The sequence below is a fragment of the Leptonychotes weddellii genome, chromosome 11, assembly GCF_054177405.1.
Source record: "Leptonychotes weddellii isolate Sample4059 chromosome 11, ASM5417740v2, whole genome shotgun sequence".
In the NCBI taxonomy this organism is placed as follows: domain Eukaryota; kingdom Metazoa; phylum Chordata; class Mammalia; order Carnivora; family Phocidae; genus Leptonychotes; species Leptonychotes weddellii.
This window is the reverse complement of record NC_138379.1, coordinates 21607798-21631816: the sequence shown is the minus strand read 5'-3', so window position 1 is coordinate 21631816 and position 24019 is coordinate 21607798. Positions and strand designations below refer to the sequence as shown.

The window sequence follows — 24019 nt, the reverse complement described above, 5'->3', positions numbered from 1 at the left end:
TATTGGTTTCCAATAGCAACACTAGCCCGCCAGTTTGGGACAGATCCCAAGAGAACTAAGAAATGGAAGAGTCTGTCAATAAAGAGCTAAACATGCATTCTAAGAGTTACCTAAAGGTGTTGTCTGTATTCAGGCTCAAAAAGTAACACTAATCTCCATTTTTCCCAGTCCACTTAGAGACAGGTGTTCTGGCTATCCAAGGAGTGACTTTGCTGAGAGTTACTATGTGTGGATTAGGACTTTTGATCAGGATAGAGTGAAAATCAGTATGTAGAGCCTCCAGGCTTGCAGCCCCCCAGGGACTTCCTTTTGCAAGTCAATAAACCCCAACTCATCATGGTAGCCTGCAAGGCCCTATGAGATCTGCCTCTTGCCCACCTCTCCAACGTCACAGCTTTCCACCCCCTCACCAGCCAACCACATTGCAGCTACTCCAGATCTTCATTCTGACCCTTGACCCTTCACTTGCTGTTTCCTACCCCTGGAAAATTCTCCTGTCGGTTCTTCACAGAGCTACCTCTTTTCATTCTTCAGGTCTTCCCCAGACAGCCGTCCTGGATCCTCTGGATAGAGTCCAAGCCATACTTCCATCCCCCATCACTCTCAGTCCCACTGTCCTGGTTACTGACTTTGTAGCACTGATTACTGTCTGAATTCTTACTTGCTTCCTTCTATTCTTTCCCTCTTTTCAATAGAATGTAGGCTCCATGAGGGCCAGAATTTTTCTGTCTTATTCACCATTAGATCACCAGCACATAAAATTGCTATTGGCATAGAAGAGGGACTCAAAAAATGTTTGTGGAGTGAAAGGATGGATGATGGATGGATTATGGATGGATGATTGTATGGATGGATGGATGGATGGTTGGATGGATGGATAATGGATGATGGGATGGATGGATGGATGGATGGATGATAGAAAGACGACTGGATGGATGGATGGATGGATGGTTGGATGGTTGGATGGATGGACGGTGGTGGCGGTGGGTTAACAGGGAGAGAAAATTGAAAGAGTGAGCAGAGATCTCACTTCTCACTTTGTGTTTCTATAGTGGTGAGATTATGCAAAGATTCACTTTCTGTTTATATTTTCAGAGTTTGAAAAAATGTTTTAAAGAAATTTGCAAAAAATGAGGATATGAAAATCATACTGAATTTAAAGGTTTCTCTCTCTTTCTCTCTCTCTCTCTCTTTTTTTTTTTTTTGTGAATCAGAGGGCCTTTTAGACTTCTCAAAGAATCCATGAACACAGAGAAACAAAGGATATGGATTGAATTGATAATAGTAATGGTAATCACAAAATAACAACAATGATAATACTGGTTCATAGAAAGTGTTTAGGCAGGTCCCAGCACATGAGTAAAGCTTTGTAACTGTTGGTCACAATTTCACTCAATTCTCACAGCAACCCTAGGATGTTGATTCTATGATCAATCCATTCAGATCAGAATGTGGGGTTTAGAATGTGTCTAACTCGCCTAGAGCCACACAGTTAGTAACCGGAGGATCGTGGATTCACTCCAGTGTGAGTCAGACAGAAGTTGAATAAGACACTGTACAATTAATTAATCAGTTAATAAGGCACTGCACAACTCCCATTACTTAGGCTGTGTAACACTGGGCAAGTTAACCTCTGTGCTTAGTTTTCACATCTGGAAAATGGGGCTAACAAACCTATTTCTGCTAGGTATTATCCAGACAAATGAGTCAGTTAATGCACGTAAAGCAACTGGAACAGTATTAAGCATACAGCAGCAATTTGGCAAATCTTAGTTACAATTTAATGATAATCATGATAATACTAATTAGCTCCTCAGTAATAAATAGGTACAGTACTATAAAAGAGGTAGTACTGAGCACATAGCAAGAATTTCCTGACTCTAAGTTATAACTTAGTAATAATCATTATTAGAATAATAGTCATCTCTGCAATGTTCTATTTTGCTATTCTACTATTCTTACTACCACACAGAGAAGAATCCAAAAGAACTGATCATTTAAGCTGTGAGGTGGTCAGTTAAAGAGTAATTGACTGTTTTACCCAAAACCTTCCCACATATATCATTATCCAATGCTGACAGGGCAGCTAAAGAATGAAAGAAATGTGTAGAAATAACATCTCATGTCATAGAACACCCTCCTGACTGTTTGTCTAGATGCGGTAACTGAACGGCTGTCAGAAATCATTCCATAGGCCTTATCCCTGACTCACAATTGCTCTGTATCTCCTGGGATTTGATGCTAAATCTTTAAGAGTTTTGGTTTCAGTGAATAGGAAACCTTGATCCACACCCTTCATCCCATGATTCATCTCATCTCCTAGATTCCTTTTCTTCATGGGCTCAGTGGAAATAACATTGCCTACATCATTGGCACTATACAGAAATATGAACTGCATTTTTAGAGCAAGGATGCTCATTCTGCTAAAAATTCTAGGAGTCCAGGGCAGATCCTAATGTTTACTACCAAGAGGCATATCCTACTTTATGCATTATCATCTATTAAATTCTCAGCAAGCACAGATGGATCTAAAAGACTCTAAACATATTTTTTAGAGCATCACATTGTGTGTGACTTTAAATTTTCATAGAAAAGAAATATTCAGAAACCTAGGATTGCCTGGGAAGTTGAAGAATCAGTACAATAAACACACACACAATTTTACTAGCATCCTATCCATGTTTTAAAAGTACAACAAAGAAATGATCTGAACAAGCCAAGTCTAGTAAATATGGTTCATGAAATCATGAGGGACATCTTCTGGATCTGAGACCCTTCAGCTAGCCTACTCACTCCTGAGGTTTGAGTAAGAATTTCTACCAGCACATCACAATTTTCAGTTCTGTGGAGATAAAAAATAAGTCAAAAACAGATTTTTGCCCTTGTAAAGTGGGAGTAGGGGCCAAGGAAAGAAGAGAAAAAGAAGGTAGAATTTTAGTGGAAGGCACCACATAGAAGTAAAAGAAGATCAGAGGAGGATTGGAGAAGGTGGGTAGGATGGGAGCACACAGAGACAGGGAATTTGTAATCCAGAATTCCTGTGACAGATGAAGGAGGGAGTAACTGATGCGGTAACTGAACGGACACAGATGTCGTTTGGTCTAATAATGGTTTTCTTTTTTTCTAGGCGGGCATACCAGACCATCATAGAGGTCTGGAACAAACGCATGTAAAAATCTTTCCATTTGAGAGATATGGGGCACTAGAAGGTTCTGAAGGGGGTACAGTTTCCTTTATGAAGGAATGGACACTCATGCTCTCCTGGGCTGTCCTAGAGTTCAGAACCACTGACCATAAACACACATGAATTGAAGTAGAGACGGTAGTGCTTAGATAATTTAAACAAAAAAGCCATCCACCTATGCATCAAGGATTGCAAAATCAATGGGAACTCCAGCTCTTCTCCCCGCTAGATATATAATCTTAAGCAAATTAATTCAACTCAATACACTTTAGTTGCCTTTTCTGGAAAATGAGAGCACGATGCCATCTTTGCAGGATGACTGGGATTATAATAGATAAGTATTAAGCACTTATCATGGCTCTTCACAGATAAAGGGAAATAAATAATTGATAGCTTTTATTATTATAATGATCATGATATTGTTATAAAATCAAGATTTAGTGACTCTGGACCATAGTCTTCTCTTCTATACAATTAGAGGGTGTAGCCCCATTTACAAAAGTACTTATAATTTTAATGTGTCCTCTGTGATTTCATTTTCACTTCCATGGCCTGAAAACTGCCTCTTTTTGCTTCTTTCTGAGTCATGAGTCTCCGATACATTGCTTTTGGACACCAGAATATTAGAGTAGCAGTCCTTCCACACACCCTGGGTCAGGCCATATCATCCCTGGGATCTTGGACTTATCTCAGCATTTCCTGATACTGCTCAGCTTCAGTATTACTAGTTGGTTTTTCCAGCTTGTCCCTCTTTTTAATTTTTGCTGTTGTTTTTGTGTTCCCACTGGCAGGGATTGACAAACTTTTTATGTGAAGGGTCAAATAGTAAATACTTCAGTCTTTGCAGGCTACAGTCTTGGTCAGAACTACTCAACTCTGGGGGCGCCTGGGTGGCTCAGTCGTTAAGCGTCTGCCTTCGGCTCAGGTCAGGATCCCAGGGTCCTGGGATTAAGCCCCACATCGGGCTCCCTGCTCGGCGGGAAGCCTGCTTCTTCCTCTCCCACTCCCCTTCTTGTGTTCCCTCTCTCGCTGTGTCTCTCTCTGTGTCAAATAAATAAATAAAATTTAAAAAAAGAACTACTCAACTCTGCCATTTAGCACAAAGCAACCCTAGACAATATGTGAATGAATGGGTGTGGCTGTGTGCCAATAAAACTTTACCTATGGGCCCTGAATGTGAATTTCATATCATTTTCATGTGTGTGAAATATTATTACTCTTTTGATTTTTTGTCCAGCAACATAAAAACATAAAACCCAGTCTTGTAGGCCACTCAATGAGTAGCAGAAAGGATCTGGCCTGAGGATGGGCTATAGTTTTCCAACCCATTTTCCAGGGGAAGCTCCCAAAAAGAGATTTTCATCCTTTTCTCAAAGTCTTTCTGGAGTGCCCTTTGCTTGGTCCATGGCCACTCACTCTCTCCTGCTAGGAAGAGTCCATATCTTCTGAGGATCCCAAGACCTTTGGACCCCCCCACCCAACACGCTGAAGTAAGAACAAGCCCACTTACCACATGATCATGATCACTAATTTCATTACAATCTCATTCAAAATGTTGAAGAATTCCACCATCAGCTTGGCCTGCTCTCCCATCTTCCCCATGGCGATGCCAAAAGCAATGAAAAACCCTATCAGACCTGTTGGGTGAATCACATTACACAGAAGAACAGATTACAAAATGTGTGTTTCTTCTCCCTCCTTCACCATTCCCGACGTAGGGAGTCACCGTCTCACCTGCCTGTTGCCCTGTGATTTAGGCATTCGATTTCACATGGAAAATACCTTTCTCCTGGATAATTACGGCATCCCTTAACATTTCCCACAAGAAGAAGTTGAACTGTCAGTGGTGTTAGTGCCTTGAAGAAAATGAATTCCGTTTCATTCCAAACTCAAAAGGACTCTCTTCTCTCTCCTCCTCATTTATGAAGTCATGGGTAAACAGATTCCATAGTACATAGATTAATGAAGGAAGGCTTGTTGGGACTTGGGGATTATCGTGCAAACTTTGGAGCCCACATTAGAACTGCAGAGACCAGTTAGCCAATAAAATCTCTGCCAGGGTTATGTCTAGGTTAGTTTGGTGTTATCCCAAATTCATGCATGGCTGGTATGTTTCACTGCAGGAAAATCCTGAGCATAAAAGTATTTTTCTACTGCTACATGCCTAACGTGAGAAGGAGGAACAATGTTGAAAAGTCAATTGGAAAGCAATGAGAAATCCAAAACAGTTGGGAAACCCCAACTGACCCAGTTCATTTGGATTTAACCTATTATTTATTAATTCCTCATCATTCTTTTCATGGTCAAAATGGTAAGAATGCTTCCTTTTTTACAGCATTTTTTTTTTTTGCAATATCATAAAGGCAGAATATAGACTTTGTAACTTTCTAGCCCCTCAGCCCCATTCTCCCTTCACTTGACATCACTGGACTTCCATCTAAATCCAGCCCCACCACAGTCTCTAGGGTCAATCCTATCTCCAGGCTGGAAGGATGTGAGGAGCTCTGTCCCCATCAAACTGCACTAGGTCCTGAACCAGCTCCAATACCCAAACTTGGGTCTTATCTCTGTGTTGTCTTTGCCTCATTCCCTCCATCTGAGTACCTGTCCTGGAAAGCTGCCATATACTTTGGTTCCTCCAAGCTGGGCCTGGCTTCTCTCTCCCCAGAAGATCCTCCCCCTACCATTCCTTCCCATTCTTGCCCTCAGAGTCTCACCCCCAGCCTGAAGTCTCATGAGGCCCACCCAGGGACTGGGCCACTACATGGCTTACACACATCCCCATTATTGCCTGTCTGGATTTCTGATTACCAATCACTATGTGCCCCTACCCCACTCCTGACCCATGATTGCCAATCCTGGGACTCCAATTCTGACTACTTGCATGAACTGTCAATCAATGCTACTGTGCCCCTGGCCACAGGACCTTGCTTGCCCATCTGACATTTTCTCTGAAATGCAGTATGGCCCATCTTCTATACCCTCTCCTTCCTTCCTCTTCCCTACACCTGCCCTATCCCAGTTTGGCAGGCCTAATTGCCAGTCCTCTCTATTACATCCGGTTTCCTATTGGGTCTACTTATGGCTAGAGTCTTGAGTTATTCTGGGCAAATTATAGCATGATGATTTGATTCTCTTAGGGAGGAATTCTTTCTCTCTTAACCTCTAACTTTACCCTTTTCTTAGCTCCCCCAAAACCACTCACTTCCCCACACCAACTCAGATTGTTCAACTATCCTTCACTGGACCCTCTCTCTCTTTGGCAAAAAGAACCCAGCACCCGCACTCAGGATTTTTAATCCCTGGTAGTGAATATTTCTCCTTTTCAGCTCTCAGCCAGAAAGACTGGCAAGTGCCTTACAAGTGAGTTATTGGCCATAGAGACAGAGGCTTAGTGAAAATTAGTGACCAGGGAAGAGTGGCCTAGCTCTGCCATCATGTATGGAACCAAATTCAGGCTATTCCCAAGCCCTACTCTCAAGCCCATGGAGAGGAGTTTGCTAGGTGTGTGGTGAGAAATAATCTGTGAACATTCTGGCTGAGAAGAGCTAGTATTACCTAGTTAATTCCATTTGGAGATTTTAAGAGAAAACTCTCAAGGTCTCAATGTCTCAAAGAGCTGGCATAAAAAAGATCCCCTTCCAGGGTCAGCAGCAGAAACTGGGCCACACCTATCACTATGAGAGAGAGACGTTGGAAGGAGCAAACTCTTCCAGGAATTGATTTAATGGTTGGGGTTAGAGAAGAGCTCAGAAGCAGTCTGGAGGTTACTGGGGAGAGAAATGAGTGCTTCAAGAAGAAGGAGGCCAGAGCCAAAGTTTTATCTTCACTTATTGCAATACTTGACCATTGGGACTTTCCAAAGTGGGGGGAAAAAAAAAGCCACTTTCTCCACGCTTAGAAGACCAAGGGATTTGTACATGGGAAGTTTCTCAACAGTCTAACTTCCTTTGGCTTTCCAGAGCTCAATCTGCAGCTGCCCACCCATGTCCAGCTTCCATGTCATTTCCCCCTGTCAACGTTGCCTCACTACAATCACTTACTGGAACTGGGGCGTTTTGCTTGAACAAAGCCCCCTTAGACTTGGTCACTGGGGCTGAGAGAGTAGTGAGCTGTGTTGAAACTCCCCAGTGTAGCCCAGGGTCAACATGACTTCCCAGAATCCACTGAGAATCTGGAAACGGACCATGAAAGTCTTCTGAATGATTCACCCCAAAGTTTTGGCCTCATTACTCATGGCCTTAACCTCCTCCAGAGTATGTAGAAGACTGTGGGTTCACTTTGACCATAGGGCTTCTGGGACAGAGTATGATTGGGAAGGTCCTGAAAGGTTCACACATATCTGGGCAGTGGGCGAAGAGGGGTAGATCTGGGGTGGATGCTGAGGATATTTACAAGCTCTCCTCAGAGGAACTCACCCACTTTGTGCTCTCTCCTTCCCCTGTCACCACATACTGACTGTCAGCAATATCTATTGATCTTCCATTGCCTGCCAAACCAGTCAGCTTATCTCCTCCCACCCTCTCACTTACTCAACCTGTTTCCTGCCAGGCCAAACTAAGAAGATCCCTCACTGAAGCTTCTGCTTTTCAGTGCCTCGACAATCCTTCTTCTCTGCCTCTCTCTCAACCATTCTGCGTAAGGTAGGTGTCAGGTTATCCAGTTTAGAACAAACAAACAAACAGGATACCCAGTTAAAATGTGAATTTCAGATAAACAATGAATGTGTTTTATTTTAGTATAAGTATGTCCCGTGCAATATTTGGGACATACCCTACACTAAAAAAAAATCATTTGTTCATCTGGAATTCACCCTTAACCGGGCATCCAGTACTTTATCTGACAACCATACTAAGGAGACAAGGGAATTTGATCTCCTAGATGGCAAAGCGGAAGGACCATTGAGCTGATCCCCTTCTAACCAGCTCTCCTTCAAATCCTTAGAAATCTTGCTTGCAGGGATCAATCTATTTCTCCTGCCCAGCTTCCTTGTTTCTCCAAGCTTAGGGCCAAATGTCCTTCTTTCTTGTGTAGGGGACATCAGTGTAACAGTGGGTGTGGGCTCTGTTGGAGAGTGGCCCCAGGGAGTGGATGGGGAGTAAACTGAGCAAACGGGAGTCACCCACATGATGGGAGTCTGCATCCTCTGCGGGCTGTTTTCTTATTGAGCTCCTCCGCTCTCCATCCACCTTGGATAGCGACCGTAGCTTGCACCAACAGAGCACGCAGCCTAGGCCACTGTGCCCCACAGGTGCAATCTCATTTAATACTCAGAATGATCTACAAGAGAAATGCAATCCATCCCCACTTTACAAATGAAGCTTGAGAAGTGGAGCAACTTGGCCATGGTCAGATCACCAGTGAGTGGTCCATAAAGGATCCAAACCTGGTCTACCTGCCGAGCCAAAGACCCAAAGCCATGGAAGGCTAGGAAGGCTCCATGCTAGGGGAAAAGGGCTCATCGGAATCCCCAAAAATTAAACAAGGTAATCTCCTTTGGATAAGCTCCTTTTTGGCACCAACACCAACACTTTACACTCCTGATAGCATTGTATTTGTTTAAAGACTGTGAAAGCCAGGGTGGGCTGCCCCTGTGCCTAGCACAGCATTAATACCCAAGGGCAGCTCAAAAATTAAAATAAAATAAAAGCTTAAAAAACGAAAAAATTGGATGTGTAACTTCACGAAATGGACAGAGAAAGAGACTTGCCAACACCACACAGAGAGTCAGGGAATGTGCCCAATGAATGTTAGTCCCCTCTCTTTTCCCATAACTGACCCCTTGCTGCCATGTCCCCTCGTGGTCCTGCTCACTCTCTCCCTCTTCCTTAATCTCCCAACTACCTGTCTTCATGACCCTCAGATCACTCTCTAGAGAGAGCCTCCTGCTCACCTACAGAACAGCAGCGACGGGTTTTCTGAGAAGGGAGGCAGGGCTGCTGAGGCGCTGAGAGGCAGGGAGGGCAGGCCATCATCCCCCCACTGAGGTGTACACCAGGTTGCCTACCTAAGACATTCATGCCGTCCTTGAACTCCAGGCCCTTCTTGATAACCACCTTCGCTTCCTCAGGTGCCTCCATCACAGTCTCGTTCAACAAGGAGATGACAGCATTGGTGGCATTGCCCTCCTCATCTGACAGAGGTGCCACCAAGACTTTCTTGGTCACCGTTTGTATCTAATGGAGTGGGGGAAAACAGAAACATGAGAGGCTTGGTCGCCCAAAGCCTAGCCACTAACATGTTTTTAAAAGTTCCCAGTATGTTAACAAAATAATTAAGAAATGTCAAAACAAGGTTACAAAAGTTGAGGAATATTTGATATGTCTGTGTTTAACAAAGTGATGTTTTATTGCGTAAATACAGTGGGAAACGATTGTCCTCATCACATGATAATTACAGGATTTATAACTTTCATTTGTAATGTAGTGTGATCCAGTAACAGGACACAAACTTCAAGGTGGGGGACAGACATCTACTCCTTATATTCCTATGACGGTAGCCCTGCATCTTGGAGACAACATCCAGCATCCAACATGGAGGCTCTTCATAATTGTGAGACCAGTTGGATGACCCTTCTTGCCTCTTGGGAGGGGCCCAGGATCTGGTCAAAAGTAGGAGAGTGAGGGTCTTGGCAGGGATCAGGTGATGCCTCATGGTCCACCTGTTTTGCTCCTTCCTGCCTGGTACCTGTCTGGCAGGTAGGCAGAGTCTTCACAGACCGATTCTCATTTGGGCTCCTTCCAGAGTCATGTTCTGCTGGACATCTCCATCCGGTCACCAGATGTACTAGATGCCAACAGCTGCCATGACAGGGATGTTGGCTTATATTTCAGATCAAAGTGTAAGGAGAGAAGACCCCCACTCCTTCTAGGCAGTGATGCCAAGCCTTGCTCAATGTTTCCCAAGCATCTCTGTGCAAATGGCCCTCAAGAAACTCTCATACTATTCCTCGACATCTGTGACACCCATTTTATTTTTAAAGGTGCCAGGCACCCTGCAAGCACAGTGCTGTGAAAATTCACATCAGAGCCCAGAGAAACAATACCTCCAAGGGCATTAAAATAGAACTCATGCAGAATCCTAGAATGTCAGTGCTGGTATGTAGTAGGCAACGGATGGCTGAACCCTGAATAGATATGGAAGAAGAGGGGAGCTCAAATGACTTGTCAATCAACATAGAGCTCTTGGCAGGGCTGGGACTTGAACTCAGAGGGCCTGAGTACCACTGAATTCTTCCACTCCCTAGGCTCCATGGATCCAATCCACTGTGGCTGAGCCTAACAGTGAGCAATGCCAAACTGACCAGCTATCCAAAGTGGGAGAGAAGGAGGAGGTGCTCTGTTTTAACCTGACCACCTGCACCTGTGCAGGGAGGGAAGAAGCTCAGGCTGAGTGTGCAAGGGGAGAACAGGAAGCTCACGGCCCTCTTGGTCTGCGCAACATTGGCATGAAGAAAGAACACAGGAATGATCAGAAGGGAAGCTTCTGTGAGCAACAGAGTCACGTTCCCAGGAGAAATGGGAGGACTAGAAGCCAGCTGTGGACCTGTCCTGGGAATGCTAAAGAAGCCAAGGCTTGACTTCAAAAGACTAATGGCCATGGTGGTAAATAAATGGTGGCTCTCAGGATCAGGTGGGCAGCCAGGTGCTTCATGTTTGACATTTATCATCTCTTCTGTCAACCATAGCCCCTCAAGGCTCACATGGCTAACTAACTGCAGGGCAGACAGCTAGCTAGTTGCTGAAGCAGGATTCAAAATGAGTAATGTTTGACTCCAAAATCAGCTTCCAAACAGCACGGGCCAGTGGCTTAAGTTGCAGGCAAGTTGATAGGGATACTGGAACACAGGCCTGGTTTCTGCCTGAATTCTTGATCCAAGCCTATTTGGGTTGGACAACGCCATCTAGGTGCCAACTCCAGTCTACCCGAGTCCAAGCCACCAGGGTCTCTCACCTTAGAACCTGCAAAAGCCTGCTCACTGCCTTTCCCACCCCCCTTCTAGTCTACCTGCAAACATCAGGTATGTCTAGCTACCCAGAGCTCTGTCTGCATTCAGAAAATAGAAAAACAGTTGTCTCCCTGCCTAAAACTCTCTTAGAATAAGTACCCGAGTCTGACCCTGGCCTACCAGGTCCTGCCTGAGCTGGGCTTTGCTTCCCCCAGCTCACTCTACCTCCCACACATTGGCCTTCCTTCTCTCTGGAGGCACGTCCGCTTGGCAGGCTCCGCCCCCAGTCCTCAGCAGGCTCCGCCCCCAGTCTTCCACCCAGCTCAGCCCTTCCCTCACTGTTTCAGCTCAGGTGTCTCTCCCAGTTACTGCAGAGCCCATCATCCTGCCTCCAGCGCTCAGAGCGCACTTATCTTAATTTTTTAAATAGCTTGTGTATTTACCTGATGTTTGTTCTGGTCTGTGTCCCCCACCCCCTGAATGTAAGTTCCACTGAGCAGGGACCCAGACGGTCTCATTGCCTGTGGTGTCCTGTGCACCACAGACAGCCTGGCACCCAAGAGGTGCTCAAAAATACAGAATGGATGAGCAAACACAAATCACTGGATTCCCCGGAAGAGAAGACCCACATGGTCCCTATCACTGGGTTTGATGGCATGTGGTCAGGCCACACCTTACAGCCCGTTGCTCTCCTGGAAACCTCAGCCTGGTTCACCTCCCTGCTCTGTAAGACACGGGGCCTGCCGCCTGGGGAAAGGCAGCCTTTGCTCTGGGGATGTGCACTTTCCTCTTTCCATCCCTGTGTCTAACCCTGGTCATGAAGCGTGCCCCCCCCGCCCCCAGCCAAGACAGGCTTCTTCTTGTCACGTTCAGCTGCATCCCAAGGGCATGGAAGGCACCTCCTGGGCACCCTTTCTCTCTGGTAATGCGATGTCACCGTACAAGGATTCCCTCTCTCTGAGCCATCTTCAAGGTCCCCCTGAGCCCATGGATTGCTCCTAGTTTAAGACCCCTTTCCTCTAGGCTGCCTGGAGTCCAGCTTAAGGAATCCGCATGCTCCCTTACCCTGAGCAGCCGACACTTGGTTTAGGCTCAGGTCATGATCTCACGATCGTGAGATGGAGCCACGTGTCGGTCCCCCCTCTCAGCGTGGGAGTCTGCTTTAGATTCCCTTTCCCTCTCCCTCTGCCCCTCCTGCTCCTGTTCTCTAACTCTTGCTCTCTAAAATAAATAAATAAATCTTTTTTAAAAAAGTAAGATTCTGGGGCGCCTGGGTGGCTCATTTGGTTAAGCGTCTGCCTTCGGCTCAGGTCATGATCCCAGGGTCCTGGGATCGAGCCCCGCATCAGGCTCCCTGCTCGGCAAGAAGCCTGCTTCTCCCTCTCCCACTCCCACTGCTTGTGTTCCCTCTCTCGCTGTGTCTCTCTCTGTCAAATAAATAAATAAAATCTTTAAAAATAAATAAATAAATAAAAATAAGATTCTACACAATTTTTCCTGATTGTCCTAACTCAAAGGGACAATGGCACTGGGCTTCGCTGGGGGACTAAGGGTTCACGCCTCATGCATGTTGCCAGCAGAGGGGTGGGTCCAGGGTGGGGGCAGGGCAGGGAATGGCTCAGCCCCCAGTGGCCCTGCCGTGGGTAGCTCCATGCCAAGACTGCCTTTTGACCAGACAGGTCACCGAGGGTGAGCACGGCGACACATGTGTGAGCACGGCTCACCGCAGACCAGAGCAACGGCTCCAGGTGCCTGCCTGCTTCAGTCCTGCCTCGCTGACTGGGATGAAGGGGTCTCCTTGTATGGAGCATGGGCACGACGGGGCCCAAGAAGGAGGCCCTGATCCCCCCATCCCCACTTCCACAGCTACACTTCCAGAGTGCTCTTTTCAAAATGTTAACAGTAGACTGGACTCCCGGTTGTGTCCATCTCCCCAGAGCAGGCAAATGCATCTTTCAAAGTGGGCTGGCAAGGGGGGCAAGCACGCTCTACTGAGGGAGCAGCAGGAAGCACCCCTCCCCGACCTGCTGCTCTTCCCTCCCCAACCAGCCTCCCCGGCTGAAATGGTTTCCTTTATTTTTGTTATTATTATTTTTTCATTGGAGGCTTTTTGTTTTGCTCTTTATTATTTTTTATTTTATTTTATTTTTATTTTTTTATTGAAGTATAGCTGACCCACAAGATTACATTAATTTCAGGCATACAACATAGTGATCGGACAAGTTGATACATTATGCCCTGCTCAGCCCAAGTGAAGCTGCCCTCCGTCTCCACCCAATACTACTACAGTAGCATTGACTATATTCCCTCCGCTGTACCTTTCCTCCCTGTGACTTGCTCATCCCATCACCGGAAGCCTTTGTCTCCCACCCCCCTTTGCTTGTTTTGTCCATCCCCCACCCCCTTCCATCTGCCAACCATCAGTTTGTTCTCTGTATTTATAAGACTGCTTCTGCTTTTTGTTTGTTTATTGTTTATTCATTTGTCCTGGTTTTTAGGTTGCATCTACAAGTGAAATCATATGGTATTTGTCTTTCTCTGACTGACTGATTTCACTTAACATCATACCCTCTGGGTCCAACCATGTTGTTGTAAATGGTGAGATCTTACTCCTTTTGATGGCTGAGTAATATTCCATTGTGTGTGTATATATACTTACACACACACACATCTTCTTTATCCATGAAACGCTTTTCTTTAACATGACTCCGTGCTATAAGGGCCAGCAAAGTGGCACTGGAAATCAGAGAACATATCCTAACCCAGAGTCATTCGGGCTCAGCAATGGTTGGCAACAGCATTTTGGGGGCAGCTGGGAATGCAAACTTTTCCTCCAGGCAGCCTGTTTCCTAAGTTCGTTCTTCTGTGATGCCCTGCAAATGGCTGGAGCAGGTTCTTTGGTTCTAGGTGACTTCCTACCTGGACTAATGGGAACTGGAGTATATTCTAACCTAACGACCTTGGGTCTAGACAACAGGCTGGTGAGTAGGGCCTTGGCAGCTCTCTCAGTGGTTCCACTCATTAGAATCATCCATTTTTTAAAATCATAAGGCTTTAAAAAATTGATCTGCCTGTATGCAGTTGGTAGGAGTGTACATTAATACAAACTTTTGTAGAGCCATTTTGCAACATCCAGCAAATCTGAAATACAAAACTCTTTGGGAAGACATTAGCATCCAAGAATTTATTTTTTAGATATACTACACAATCATGAAAAGAGAGAGAGATGATGCCGGAGCCCTGTTAAATGAAAAACAAGTGCAACGTGGTATGTGTAATGCAATACCCCTTGGGTTGAACTTCTTTCTTTTTTTAAGATTATGCACACATGCGGGGCAGTTGGTTGAGCGTCTGACTCTTGGTTTGGGCTCAGGTCATGATCTCAGGGTTGTGAGATTGAGCCCCACATCGGGCTCTGAGCTGAGCACAGAGTCTGCTGGGGTCTCTCTCTCCCTCTGCCCCTCCCCATGCTCACACACTCTCTCCTGCTCTCTCTCTCGCTCTAAAATAAATAAATAAATAAATCTTTAAAAAAAGATCATGCACACATGCATACTATATATGTGGAAGGAAACAAAATTCCCAACATGACTAGTTCTAGGGAAGGGAAGTGAGGACTTGACTCCTTAGGTGCATCTACACTGTTTAAACTTTTTACAACCCTCATGTATTACTTCCACAATTTGAAAATACCCACTCCCTGGGCCCACACTAGAGATTCTGATTCTGTAGGGCATGTGTATTTTTTAAATCTACCCCATGAGGTTTTGCTATACTACCACTACTGAGACCCCCTGGGCACTCTAGAGGGTTGTGGGCAAAAGTGATAAAAATGTGCCCTTCGACAGCACACAGAGGGGAACCAAAAAATAAGGAAAGAGGTAATGGGGGGGAAAAAAAAAAGGCAAGAAAGGGGAATCCCAGAGCAAAGAGATGCTAAGTGAGCTGGAAAAAAAAAAAAAAAGGAAGGTTAATAACGAAAAAACAAAAACAAAACAAAAAAAACCCACGACTTTAATCCCCAAATCCTGCTCCAAATCATCTCATACAAGCTCGAGAGAGATAATTAAATATAAGAAAACTGCTCCCCAGGGCTGGTTCACTGAAACACTCTCCAAGTTATTATCCTGATAACTTCGGAGGCTGGAGGGCAAGAGCATAGGAACTTTGGGTTACCTGTTGAAAACAGGCTTGGACCAGGTTTTCAGGAAAGAGATTTCGAATAAGGTCCAGGAAGGCATCCAGGCTGGACACTTCATCATTCTTCTTCCCGGGCCCCAGCTGCTTCTTGAGTTTGGGGTTCCCCGGGTGGATAGCCAAGACCAGGATGACCCCCAGCACGGCAGCAATGATGGTTGTAGACATGTAATAGACCATGGCTCTTGTGCCTAAGCGCCCACTGGCTTTAGCATCCAGGCCCGACAACCCTGGATTGAAAAGACATTGGAAGGATTAATCCTGTGATGTCTCCATTAACTGCACATCTCTGCATACCTATAACATGGCTTTGTATTACTCAGATGCATTCATGGTTGATTAAACCTCCTCCTACTAAAGATTTCAATCCTACAGTTTACAGTTCTATTTTTTTTTTAGATTCTAGAGAACTGGGGAGAGTTGACGATCTCTTGTTCAAAGTTTATAAACCTGATCTCGCTTGTTCAGAGTTTATAAACTGATCGGTGACTACTTTTCGTCAGTCCGCAATAGTGAGTTCAAGTTGAATACATTCCATTTTTAATTCTGAGATGATGTCCTTCCCACTTATTTGGTATTAAGATATCCTTTCTTTATGAAGTTTTGGTGCTAGTACCTGCTGGTTTCTACTTTTTTTTTTTTTTTAATGTCCTCAATTAAAAAATGAGAAGCCAGTAGGTCTGGTGATTGATATCAAGAGTCTAGCATAGTGATCTAGCACAGCCCTCATTCCTCCGAGGTGAAGCATGGTGGAGACCCACATTTTCCAACCTAGTGCAGACACTAGAGAACACAAAGGTGGGACTTTGTCTATACTCTGGGAGGTCCTGTGATTGTTAAAGGAAATTCCAAGCCAAGTCACAAAAACTCCTACCCTCACTGGGTTTTTTCCCAGTTGTTTCTTCAATTTTTCTACTTCCTGGTTTCAGTTTCTGCTTTTACTAGACAGAGACATTATAGCACTTGCTGTGGGGGAGGAAGTCATTGTTGTAAGCTTTCCTGAATTGAGCTGATCCATATATGAGCCACTTCTCCTTACCTAAAGTCGGATTCTGGCCAACAGATGCTCAGTTTCCTGGCCAGTTTGCCCAGTCTAAGGACTGTTAAGCGGGCATGGAGAACATTTTCTCTGGTTTGCAAAGGAGCCTTTAAGGTGAAAGTACAGTGTCGCTCAGTCTAGGGCCGAATGATGAGACCTTGCATTCACCAGGCTCACTGGTCGACCAGAGATGAGACTCTAGAACAACCTGGCTTAGCATCTGAATCTCTTGATGTTTCCAGAGCCTCACTTCCTTTATAAGGGGGAGAGTTCAGAGGGACGGCTTTCTTAAGGTCACCCCGATGGCACCCAAATATCAATCAAAGCCTAGCTTTCATCCTTAACTCAGAGCTCAGTCTCTAAACTACATCAATTTATACCCTATTTGAGCAATATCATTTGATAAGGAAAAAACTGCCAGTATAAGCCCATAGAAGCAAAAATATTCTTTCAAATAAAACAATTCTTTCAGCCCAAAACAAGTGAACATGATCTACACATTAAGGGAGCTTTTCTTCCAAAAACCTCAAAGGGTTTCATATCTAGGCTTTATTTTATTTTTCATACCCACTTCCGTCTATACCCAGTTAAATAGTTAAGAGAAAATTTCCTTTTCTACCTGTTACTTTTATTTATCAGTATCTGAACAAAGTATAACTTGGAAAATGAGAAAAGTATGCATTCAAAATTAAAATCTCTATCGTTTAGCATCACTTTTAACATGTGTTTCCTTTTCATCTTTTATTGCTAGACAGACAGATGGTCAGAGTGACCAACAGATGCAATACTTTTTTTAGGATTGATAATCGCCATTTGAGAGACAGGACAACCAAGGCTCTGAAAGAAAATGAGACAGACAATCACATTCATTCATTCAACCAGATTGAGATTCAATGGTCAATCCACAAACCAGAGCAAGAGTATGATCTGGGCCAGGCTCCAGAGAGGTGGTCTTACCTGTGATTAAGCTGGAGATGATGAGAGGGAGGATGAGCATTTTTAGCATCCTCATGAGTATATCCCCTGGGAAGGCTATTAACATGACCACATCAGGGTGGAGAGGAGATGCCAAGCGAAGAAGCCCTCCACACACCGCCCCCAGGATGACACCTAGAAGGGAGAGGGGGAAATATCTGAATTTCTGTTTTGCCTGAGTCAAATGAATAGCTCTAGAGGTTCAGTGACATTGACCTTTCTCATACCTCCCCATTATTGGATGATGAATAACATGTAATGAAAATACCATTGGATAAGTAAAGTTGATTTTAATGACTGGTGAGAGAATATTGGTGTACCTCCAACTAGTCTAACAAGCAGCTCGGGGAGGGTCAAGGAGAGCCTTCTCAAGGCTTTATGAGGAAGATATATGGTGACTTGACTAACTTCTTTGAGGATACTGTTCACTTGTACCATCAGAGATCGTCAGCAGAAATAATCCATAGTACCAAATATTGCTTCCTACCCCCCAGCCTAGGCCTGGCCAGTGGCAAGGTGCTTAATGTATTTCTTCCCTTTCTAACTGAGGAACATTTGATTTACCAAGCTAGTGTGAGTTTCCTTTTTCTTTCTATTTTCTTTGGCTCCCAACAATTTCCCCATGGCTCATTCTCAAGAAGTTTTGTCCTTGACTTCTATGTTCTCTTACATAATCTTGAGACTTGCTTTTGTGGGAGACTTTTATGGGAGATTAGGGGGCATCTCTAAAAGTATGTAATTTGGGAGGAAACAATGTGGGCAGAGTTGCTGGCAGGAGCCTTTCACTTTGCATCCTCGGGGATTCCACAAGACAAACTGGATATCAGCAAACAGGCAGCCAACATAAAAGATTCTTTTATGAAACCACAAATCAGGTCATAGCACCACTGGCTGAGAGGAAGGGCAGAAGTTCCTAGGTCCATGGGCTATGGTGTTAACTCCAGGGATGTGCAGGGAGGGCTGTGGCCAAAAGCCTGATCTTTTTTTACTTCTACAAGAGAAAAACATACTTCTTGATGACCTACGATGAGTGAAATTTCTTTATTCCAAAGTAAGCTTTGGAAACCCCTACCACACCTCTGTCTTCTTTCACTAAGTAAACTGAACTGTGGCAAGCCCGCAGTTCTGACCCTGGTCCACTGACGTCCAAGATGACGGACCCAAAGGAGGAGAAGCCAGGGAGCTGAGTGGGGAAAGGGTTGGAGGTGAGGAGTTGTTCATTGCTCCTGTGTGTTGCCTAAGAGAGAGCTGAAAAACAAGAGGGCTCAAGAGAGGAAATGGTGTGGTTGTCATTACAAGACCCTGCAATTTGCCCCATTTCCAATAAACCCTGGTTGAAAAGCTAAGACCAAGATTGTGTCATCAGTCACACCAAAGGACAACCACAGCCTGGGCGAGGTCTGAAGCAGAGGAATCAGACTTTGGAGATGGAGCCAGAGCAGATCAAGGCTTCGGAACAAGCCTCTTCCACCCTGACCTCATTAGCTAATGTGCTAAGCTAATTGAAGGTAATGAGGTGTTTGTAGGCTAGACCTCTGGAGCCCTCTTAGTGGGGTTTTCAGCACCTGCTGCCTTTATCTTCAGGCAGGTATTCCTCTAAATGTGGTATGCCGACCATCTGCTTAGGAATCACCTAGAAGTTTTGTTAGGATGCAGATTCCAAGACCTCACTGCAGATGGCCCAAGCTCTCCATGTGCAGGGCCAGGAATCTGCACGTTAACACACTCACAGGAAGTTGTAAGAACGACTAGAATCCCAAGGAAGAAAATGCATGGCTGGGGCAGGTGAGGGGAAGATTTATCATCAAGGCAGCCATGCCTGGGCAAAGGAGGCCTTAGGGAGGACACGAGGCTTCCTTCCAGTGGGAGGGCTGGCTGTGAGACCCAGCTTCCCCAAAGTGCCAGGAGAGAGCCAGGGAGGAGGGGCGGCACCTGTCACCTACCGAACACGGTTAGCGTGAGCAGGAGATTCTTCCCCAGCTTGTCACACAGACGCAAGCCTAGATGCCGCTGCTTCGGTTCCTCTGAGCTGAGATGGCTGTCGTGCATTCGTACCTCCACCTGCTTGGGCATGTTGTTGGCACTGCGATAGGAGCACAAGGAGTGGTTAGGGCCCGCTGGGTGCTGCCCAGATACAGTCGGAGGCGCTCAGGCAAGAGCAGATGAAACAGGCCTCCCCCAGGCACAGCGGGGTATCTGGAACCACTGGTAGGAAAATAAAAACCAGAGCAACTCAGGGTACTCTGAATTCCAGTTTATCTGTAAGCAGGACACCAGGACACACCTGAACATCCATGTGCCAGGCACGTCTATCCCTACCATCTTGGATCATCATGGTAAAGATCGGGATGCCTGGGTGGCTCAGTCATTAAGCGTCTGCCTTCAGCTCAGGTCATGACCCCAGGGTCCTGGGATGGAGCCCTGCATCGGGCTCCCTGCTCAGCGGGGAGTCTGATTCTCCCTCTCCCTCTGTCCCTCCTCTTCTCTATCTCTCTGTCTCAAATAAATAAAATCTTAAAAAAAAAAAAAGGCATACCACAAGGAGTGGTGAGGTTTTTCCCTAAGAGTTGCCTACCATGGTAACTCTGGAAGGCAGGAATCCCTGCCCCGTCTTCCAGAAAGTAAACTTGCTCAGGGTCACAAGGCTAAAAGAAATGGAGATATAAACCCAGATATGTCTGCCTCTAAAACCTGAGCTCTTTCATTCTTGTATCAATGGCAAAACGGTGACGTCTGAATGACCTAAGGTCAGAAGAGTCATGACCTAAGTCATGCTACATTAAAATGCCTCTGAGCTCAAGCTTTCCCCATCCTGGTCATAGAAAAGTCATAAATGTGGGTAGGCCAAGCTTTGCCTCTCTTTTGGAAAGGATGGTTTACCTAGTTTGTTTGTTTGTTTTTAATTCAATCTACTGTGGTTTTTAAAAGGTCATCTGCATTATCAGGACTCTGTTAAGCTGCCCGAGTCATGCCCCTCAGCGTCAAAGAAGGATGGCTTTAAGAAGCACATGATCACCTTCATCCCTCAATACAGCCTAGCCCTTTTCCAGATAAACCCCATGGGAACCCAAGCTGTGGGGAGAGTCTGCAGTGAAACCCTTGTTGGGGTAATAAGTACACCACCTCTTTGTCCAACTTTGCCATTTGCCAGGCCAGTAAGATTTCAAATTTAAGCTCGGAGATTGACATAAAAGGCCTTTTTTTTTTTTACTTTGACAACTTAAGACACTTTTGTTAGCTGCCATTTCCAATCACCATCATGTGATTACAAATTTTTTGCAGTCTTTAACACCAAGAAAGACAGGTCACAGTCTCCAAATAAATGGCAACGCCTTCAAGATGGGAGGGTGTTAACCTTACCCAGACTTTCTCGCCACAGACTGGAAAAGCCTTCTTTGGAACCAGTATCAATCTGCAGGCCAGTGGTTTGGAATCACTGGTTATAATAGAAATAGTGTGGGTTTTGGAAAGAGGGAACCTGGGATTCAAATCATGCCTCCATCACTTGCTAGCTGCGTGGTATGTAGAAAGAAGGCCTTGACGCCTTGCTCATGGAAATGAACGTGATAACGTGTGTTCGCGGCCTGGCATGAGACCTTTGCAGGTGGTGCCTTCATGCAGAGAGCACGGAGACACGCAGTCTTCATCAAGTTTGTGACAAGGGTGACATGGAACTCAGAGGACCTACCTATTTGCACCACCGTTCCAACAAGACACCAAGCTTAGCTTCCAGAGTCTCAGATTGAAGACCAGGGACCCAAACACAACTACTTACTTTTTCGTAACAGGCTGCTTAATACACTTGCTACCAAAATCCTATGAAATTAGGAACGATGTTTCATGGTCTGGTTAGAATACCCAACTGAAAATATTACTCCAAAATATAAGCATCTTGGTCTCCCCTTAGTGACCTAATTATCTACTCATCTGGTTCATTTTGGGGCAACCCCTGACTAGCTGATAATGTGTGTGGCTGATGATCACTCAGACTGTCTAAAAAGAAAGTAGGACAGGCCTGCTCGCAGCAAGCAGATGAGGGCCAATCTGGTCAGCAAGCAACAAACCCCACTTCCTCTAATCACCAAGCAAGACAGACAGGAAGGCTCTTTGGACGACACAGCAGGGGAAAATGATCAAAATGATCTTTTTTAACAAGGATAGACCACAAGTCAATGTTTCCATTGGGATCTTTTGATATTTTTAAACACGTCTCCAGCCAGTCATCTGAAGCTCTAAACCAAGAAATGGCCAAAAAAGGGAGGCCATGTGTGTCTCTGAATTAGAGAAGGGATCTCTCAGGCAGCCTTTGGTATCGCTTGGCATCCCCTTGAGATTGTAATCCCCTGCCTTCTGCTTCATTTGAAGCCATTTTGCCACCGAAGTTAGACTCGGGCCCATGGTTGGTATTTAAGTGAGACTAACAAGTATTTACACCAAACGTTCTGGAAAGTTCCACAGGATAGAATGAAAGTGTCAGGCATCAAAACAGTCATGTCAAAGTGAAAACACACAGATACTAGGTACATGCGTACACAGTCCAGCAGTGTGCTTGGGGGCCTGTGGAGCACGATGCTTGGTTTGATTTTCAGGCCATGACAAAATGTCCCTGCAACCCCAAATCAAAAGCCACATCAAAGCGGCAGTGCCAAAAGGCCATGAATCCACATGTATTTATTGAGAGGATTTCTGTGACTTCCTCAGCCCCCCTTGAAATGAAACAAATGCTCCCAGGCTCATAGGAGTCCATGACATCTGCACATAGAGAATGATTTGTAAAGTACATCAGGATCCCAGCCTGCATCTAGGAACCCTAAGAACTCTTGGTAAAGATCCCACACCAGTCTAAATGATCACTGCATCACCAGAACACAAGGAGAGCCTGAAACAGGGAATACTGCAGAAGACAACATTATATCATATTACAGAACAACACAGAGCTGTTTCTAAGCCTTAAATAGCGTCAGAATATTTTAAGTGAGATTACACACATACACAGCTATATGAATGCTGGTTACTGAATGCACATAGTAACCGCAGTAATCACAAGGATACCTCCTACTTACTGAGTGCTCTATATGTCAGCTGTTCTACTCAGAAAAGAGTAAAGTACAGTCCTTGCTCTTAAGGAGTTCGTAAGGGGAAACAGAAAGCACACTGTACGGTACTTGTCTGCTTTACATGTGGGCCACGGTCAAGCTCTGCAGGGCATGCTATGCAAATGGGAAGAATGGCACCTAACCTTGCTTTGGGGAAGAAGAGTGTTCAAGAAAGGCTCCCAGGAGAGCTGATAGCAGAGTTACATCTTAAAGAAGGGATTTAATGCAAATGTCTGCATCCGCCACCAGTCCGAGAACCCTGGGAGAGCAGGGCTGTGATCTTTCACACCTGGCTCCAAGTGCTGGATGAATGTTTGCTCGAAGAAATTAGGAATTAGAAAGCAACTACAAAGGGCACCTTGCTTTCTCCTGGGAACAAGGCCCTTTTATGGATAGACCGGTAGCATACCGCTTCAGCAAGCCTCTTTCCAGTCTTGCATTTAGTCCACAGATTTCTACTGGACACATATGACAGTTCCCATGTTGTTTAAGGTGCTAAAGACACCACAATAAACAGAGCGGGCAAAGCCCTTGCTCTCACAGAGTGCCCATTTTAGTGCAAGAACCAATAAACGGACACATGTATCTCAAGTGGAGATACATTCAGGCAGGAGGAGGAGGACGCGTGGGGAGGAGGCGTGCTATTCTCCATCAAGTGGCTGGGGAAGGCTTCTGTGACAAAGGGACACTAGAACAAAAACCTGCAGGGAATGAGGGGTCTCCTAAATTCATGATGCAGTTTGCCCGGGTCCACAGAATATATACACTTTGGAAACCAGTCTATCCAAACTAGAGCCTGAAGCTCCCACCAGATGCAACTCCAGGCATCTACGTGCTGGGTTTTAGCACAGGCACCGAGTCAAATGAAGGCCAAACCAGAAACCAGTAACACTGCACCCTATTACCCTTGCGAATATGACAGGAGTGTCAGCTGTCCCCGCTGAAAGCAGAGACAGGTAAGCTGGACCACGGAGGAAGGCTAAGGTCACAAGAGCCTACACCTTTGCTATCCTGGCAAGACCCGACAGGGGCAAGCTCACTGGATAAACACAGTAAGTTATCGCAAGTGTGTGCCCTTGGCCCCTTACCAATCCTCCCTCCCTACAGCCTGTGGCAGTCCACACAGAACCAAGCAAGAAGGAATTTAAAAGCCCAGGTGTTTCCTGCGATGAAGAATTCTTCGTATCAGTGAGGTCATCTGATAACATGTCTTTCTCTGATTGCTTATTTCGCTCAGCATAACACCCTCCAGTTCCATCCACGTCGTTGCAAATGGCAAGATTTCAAATTTTTGATGGCTGCGTAATATTCCAGTGTGTGTGTGTGTGTGTGTGTGTGTGTGTACACACCACATCTTCTTCATCCATTCATCTGTTGATGGACATTTTGGCTCTTTCCATAGTTTGGCTATTGTGGACATTGCTGCTATAGTAAGACTGATGAGTCACAGACCTGTACCTCTGAAACAAATAATATATGTTAAAAAAAAAAAAAAAAGAAGAAGATAGCAGGAAGGGAAAAACGAAGGGGGGGAAATCGGAGCAGGAGACGAACCATGAGAGACTATGGACTCTGAGAAA

At 45.2% G+C, this 24019-nt stretch overlaps 1 protein-coding gene across 3 annotated transcripts in view; it reads right to left on the bottom strand.

Moving 5' to 3' along the window:
• Nucleotides 1-24019, bottom strand: part of SLC1A2 (solute carrier family 1 member 2) — a 142082-nt gene that overhangs the window by 38555 nt on the left and 79508 nt on the right. For all 3 annotated transcript variants that reach the window (XM_081798356.1, XM_081798358.1, XM_081798357.1), the window contains exons 2-6: nucleotides 19287-19426; nucleotides 17326-17478; nucleotides 15309-15559; nucleotides 9192-9360; nucleotides 4695-4821 (exon numbers count right to left, since the gene is read on the bottom strand). In XM_081798356.1, the coding sequence (XP_081654482.1) occupies nucleotides 4695-4821; nucleotides 9192-9360; nucleotides 15309-15559; nucleotides 17326-17478; nucleotides 19287-19426 (840 nt within the window). The remainder of the gene's footprint in view (nucleotides 1-4694; nucleotides 4822-9191; nucleotides 9361-15308; nucleotides 15560-17325; nucleotides 17479-19286; nucleotides 19427-24019) is intronic.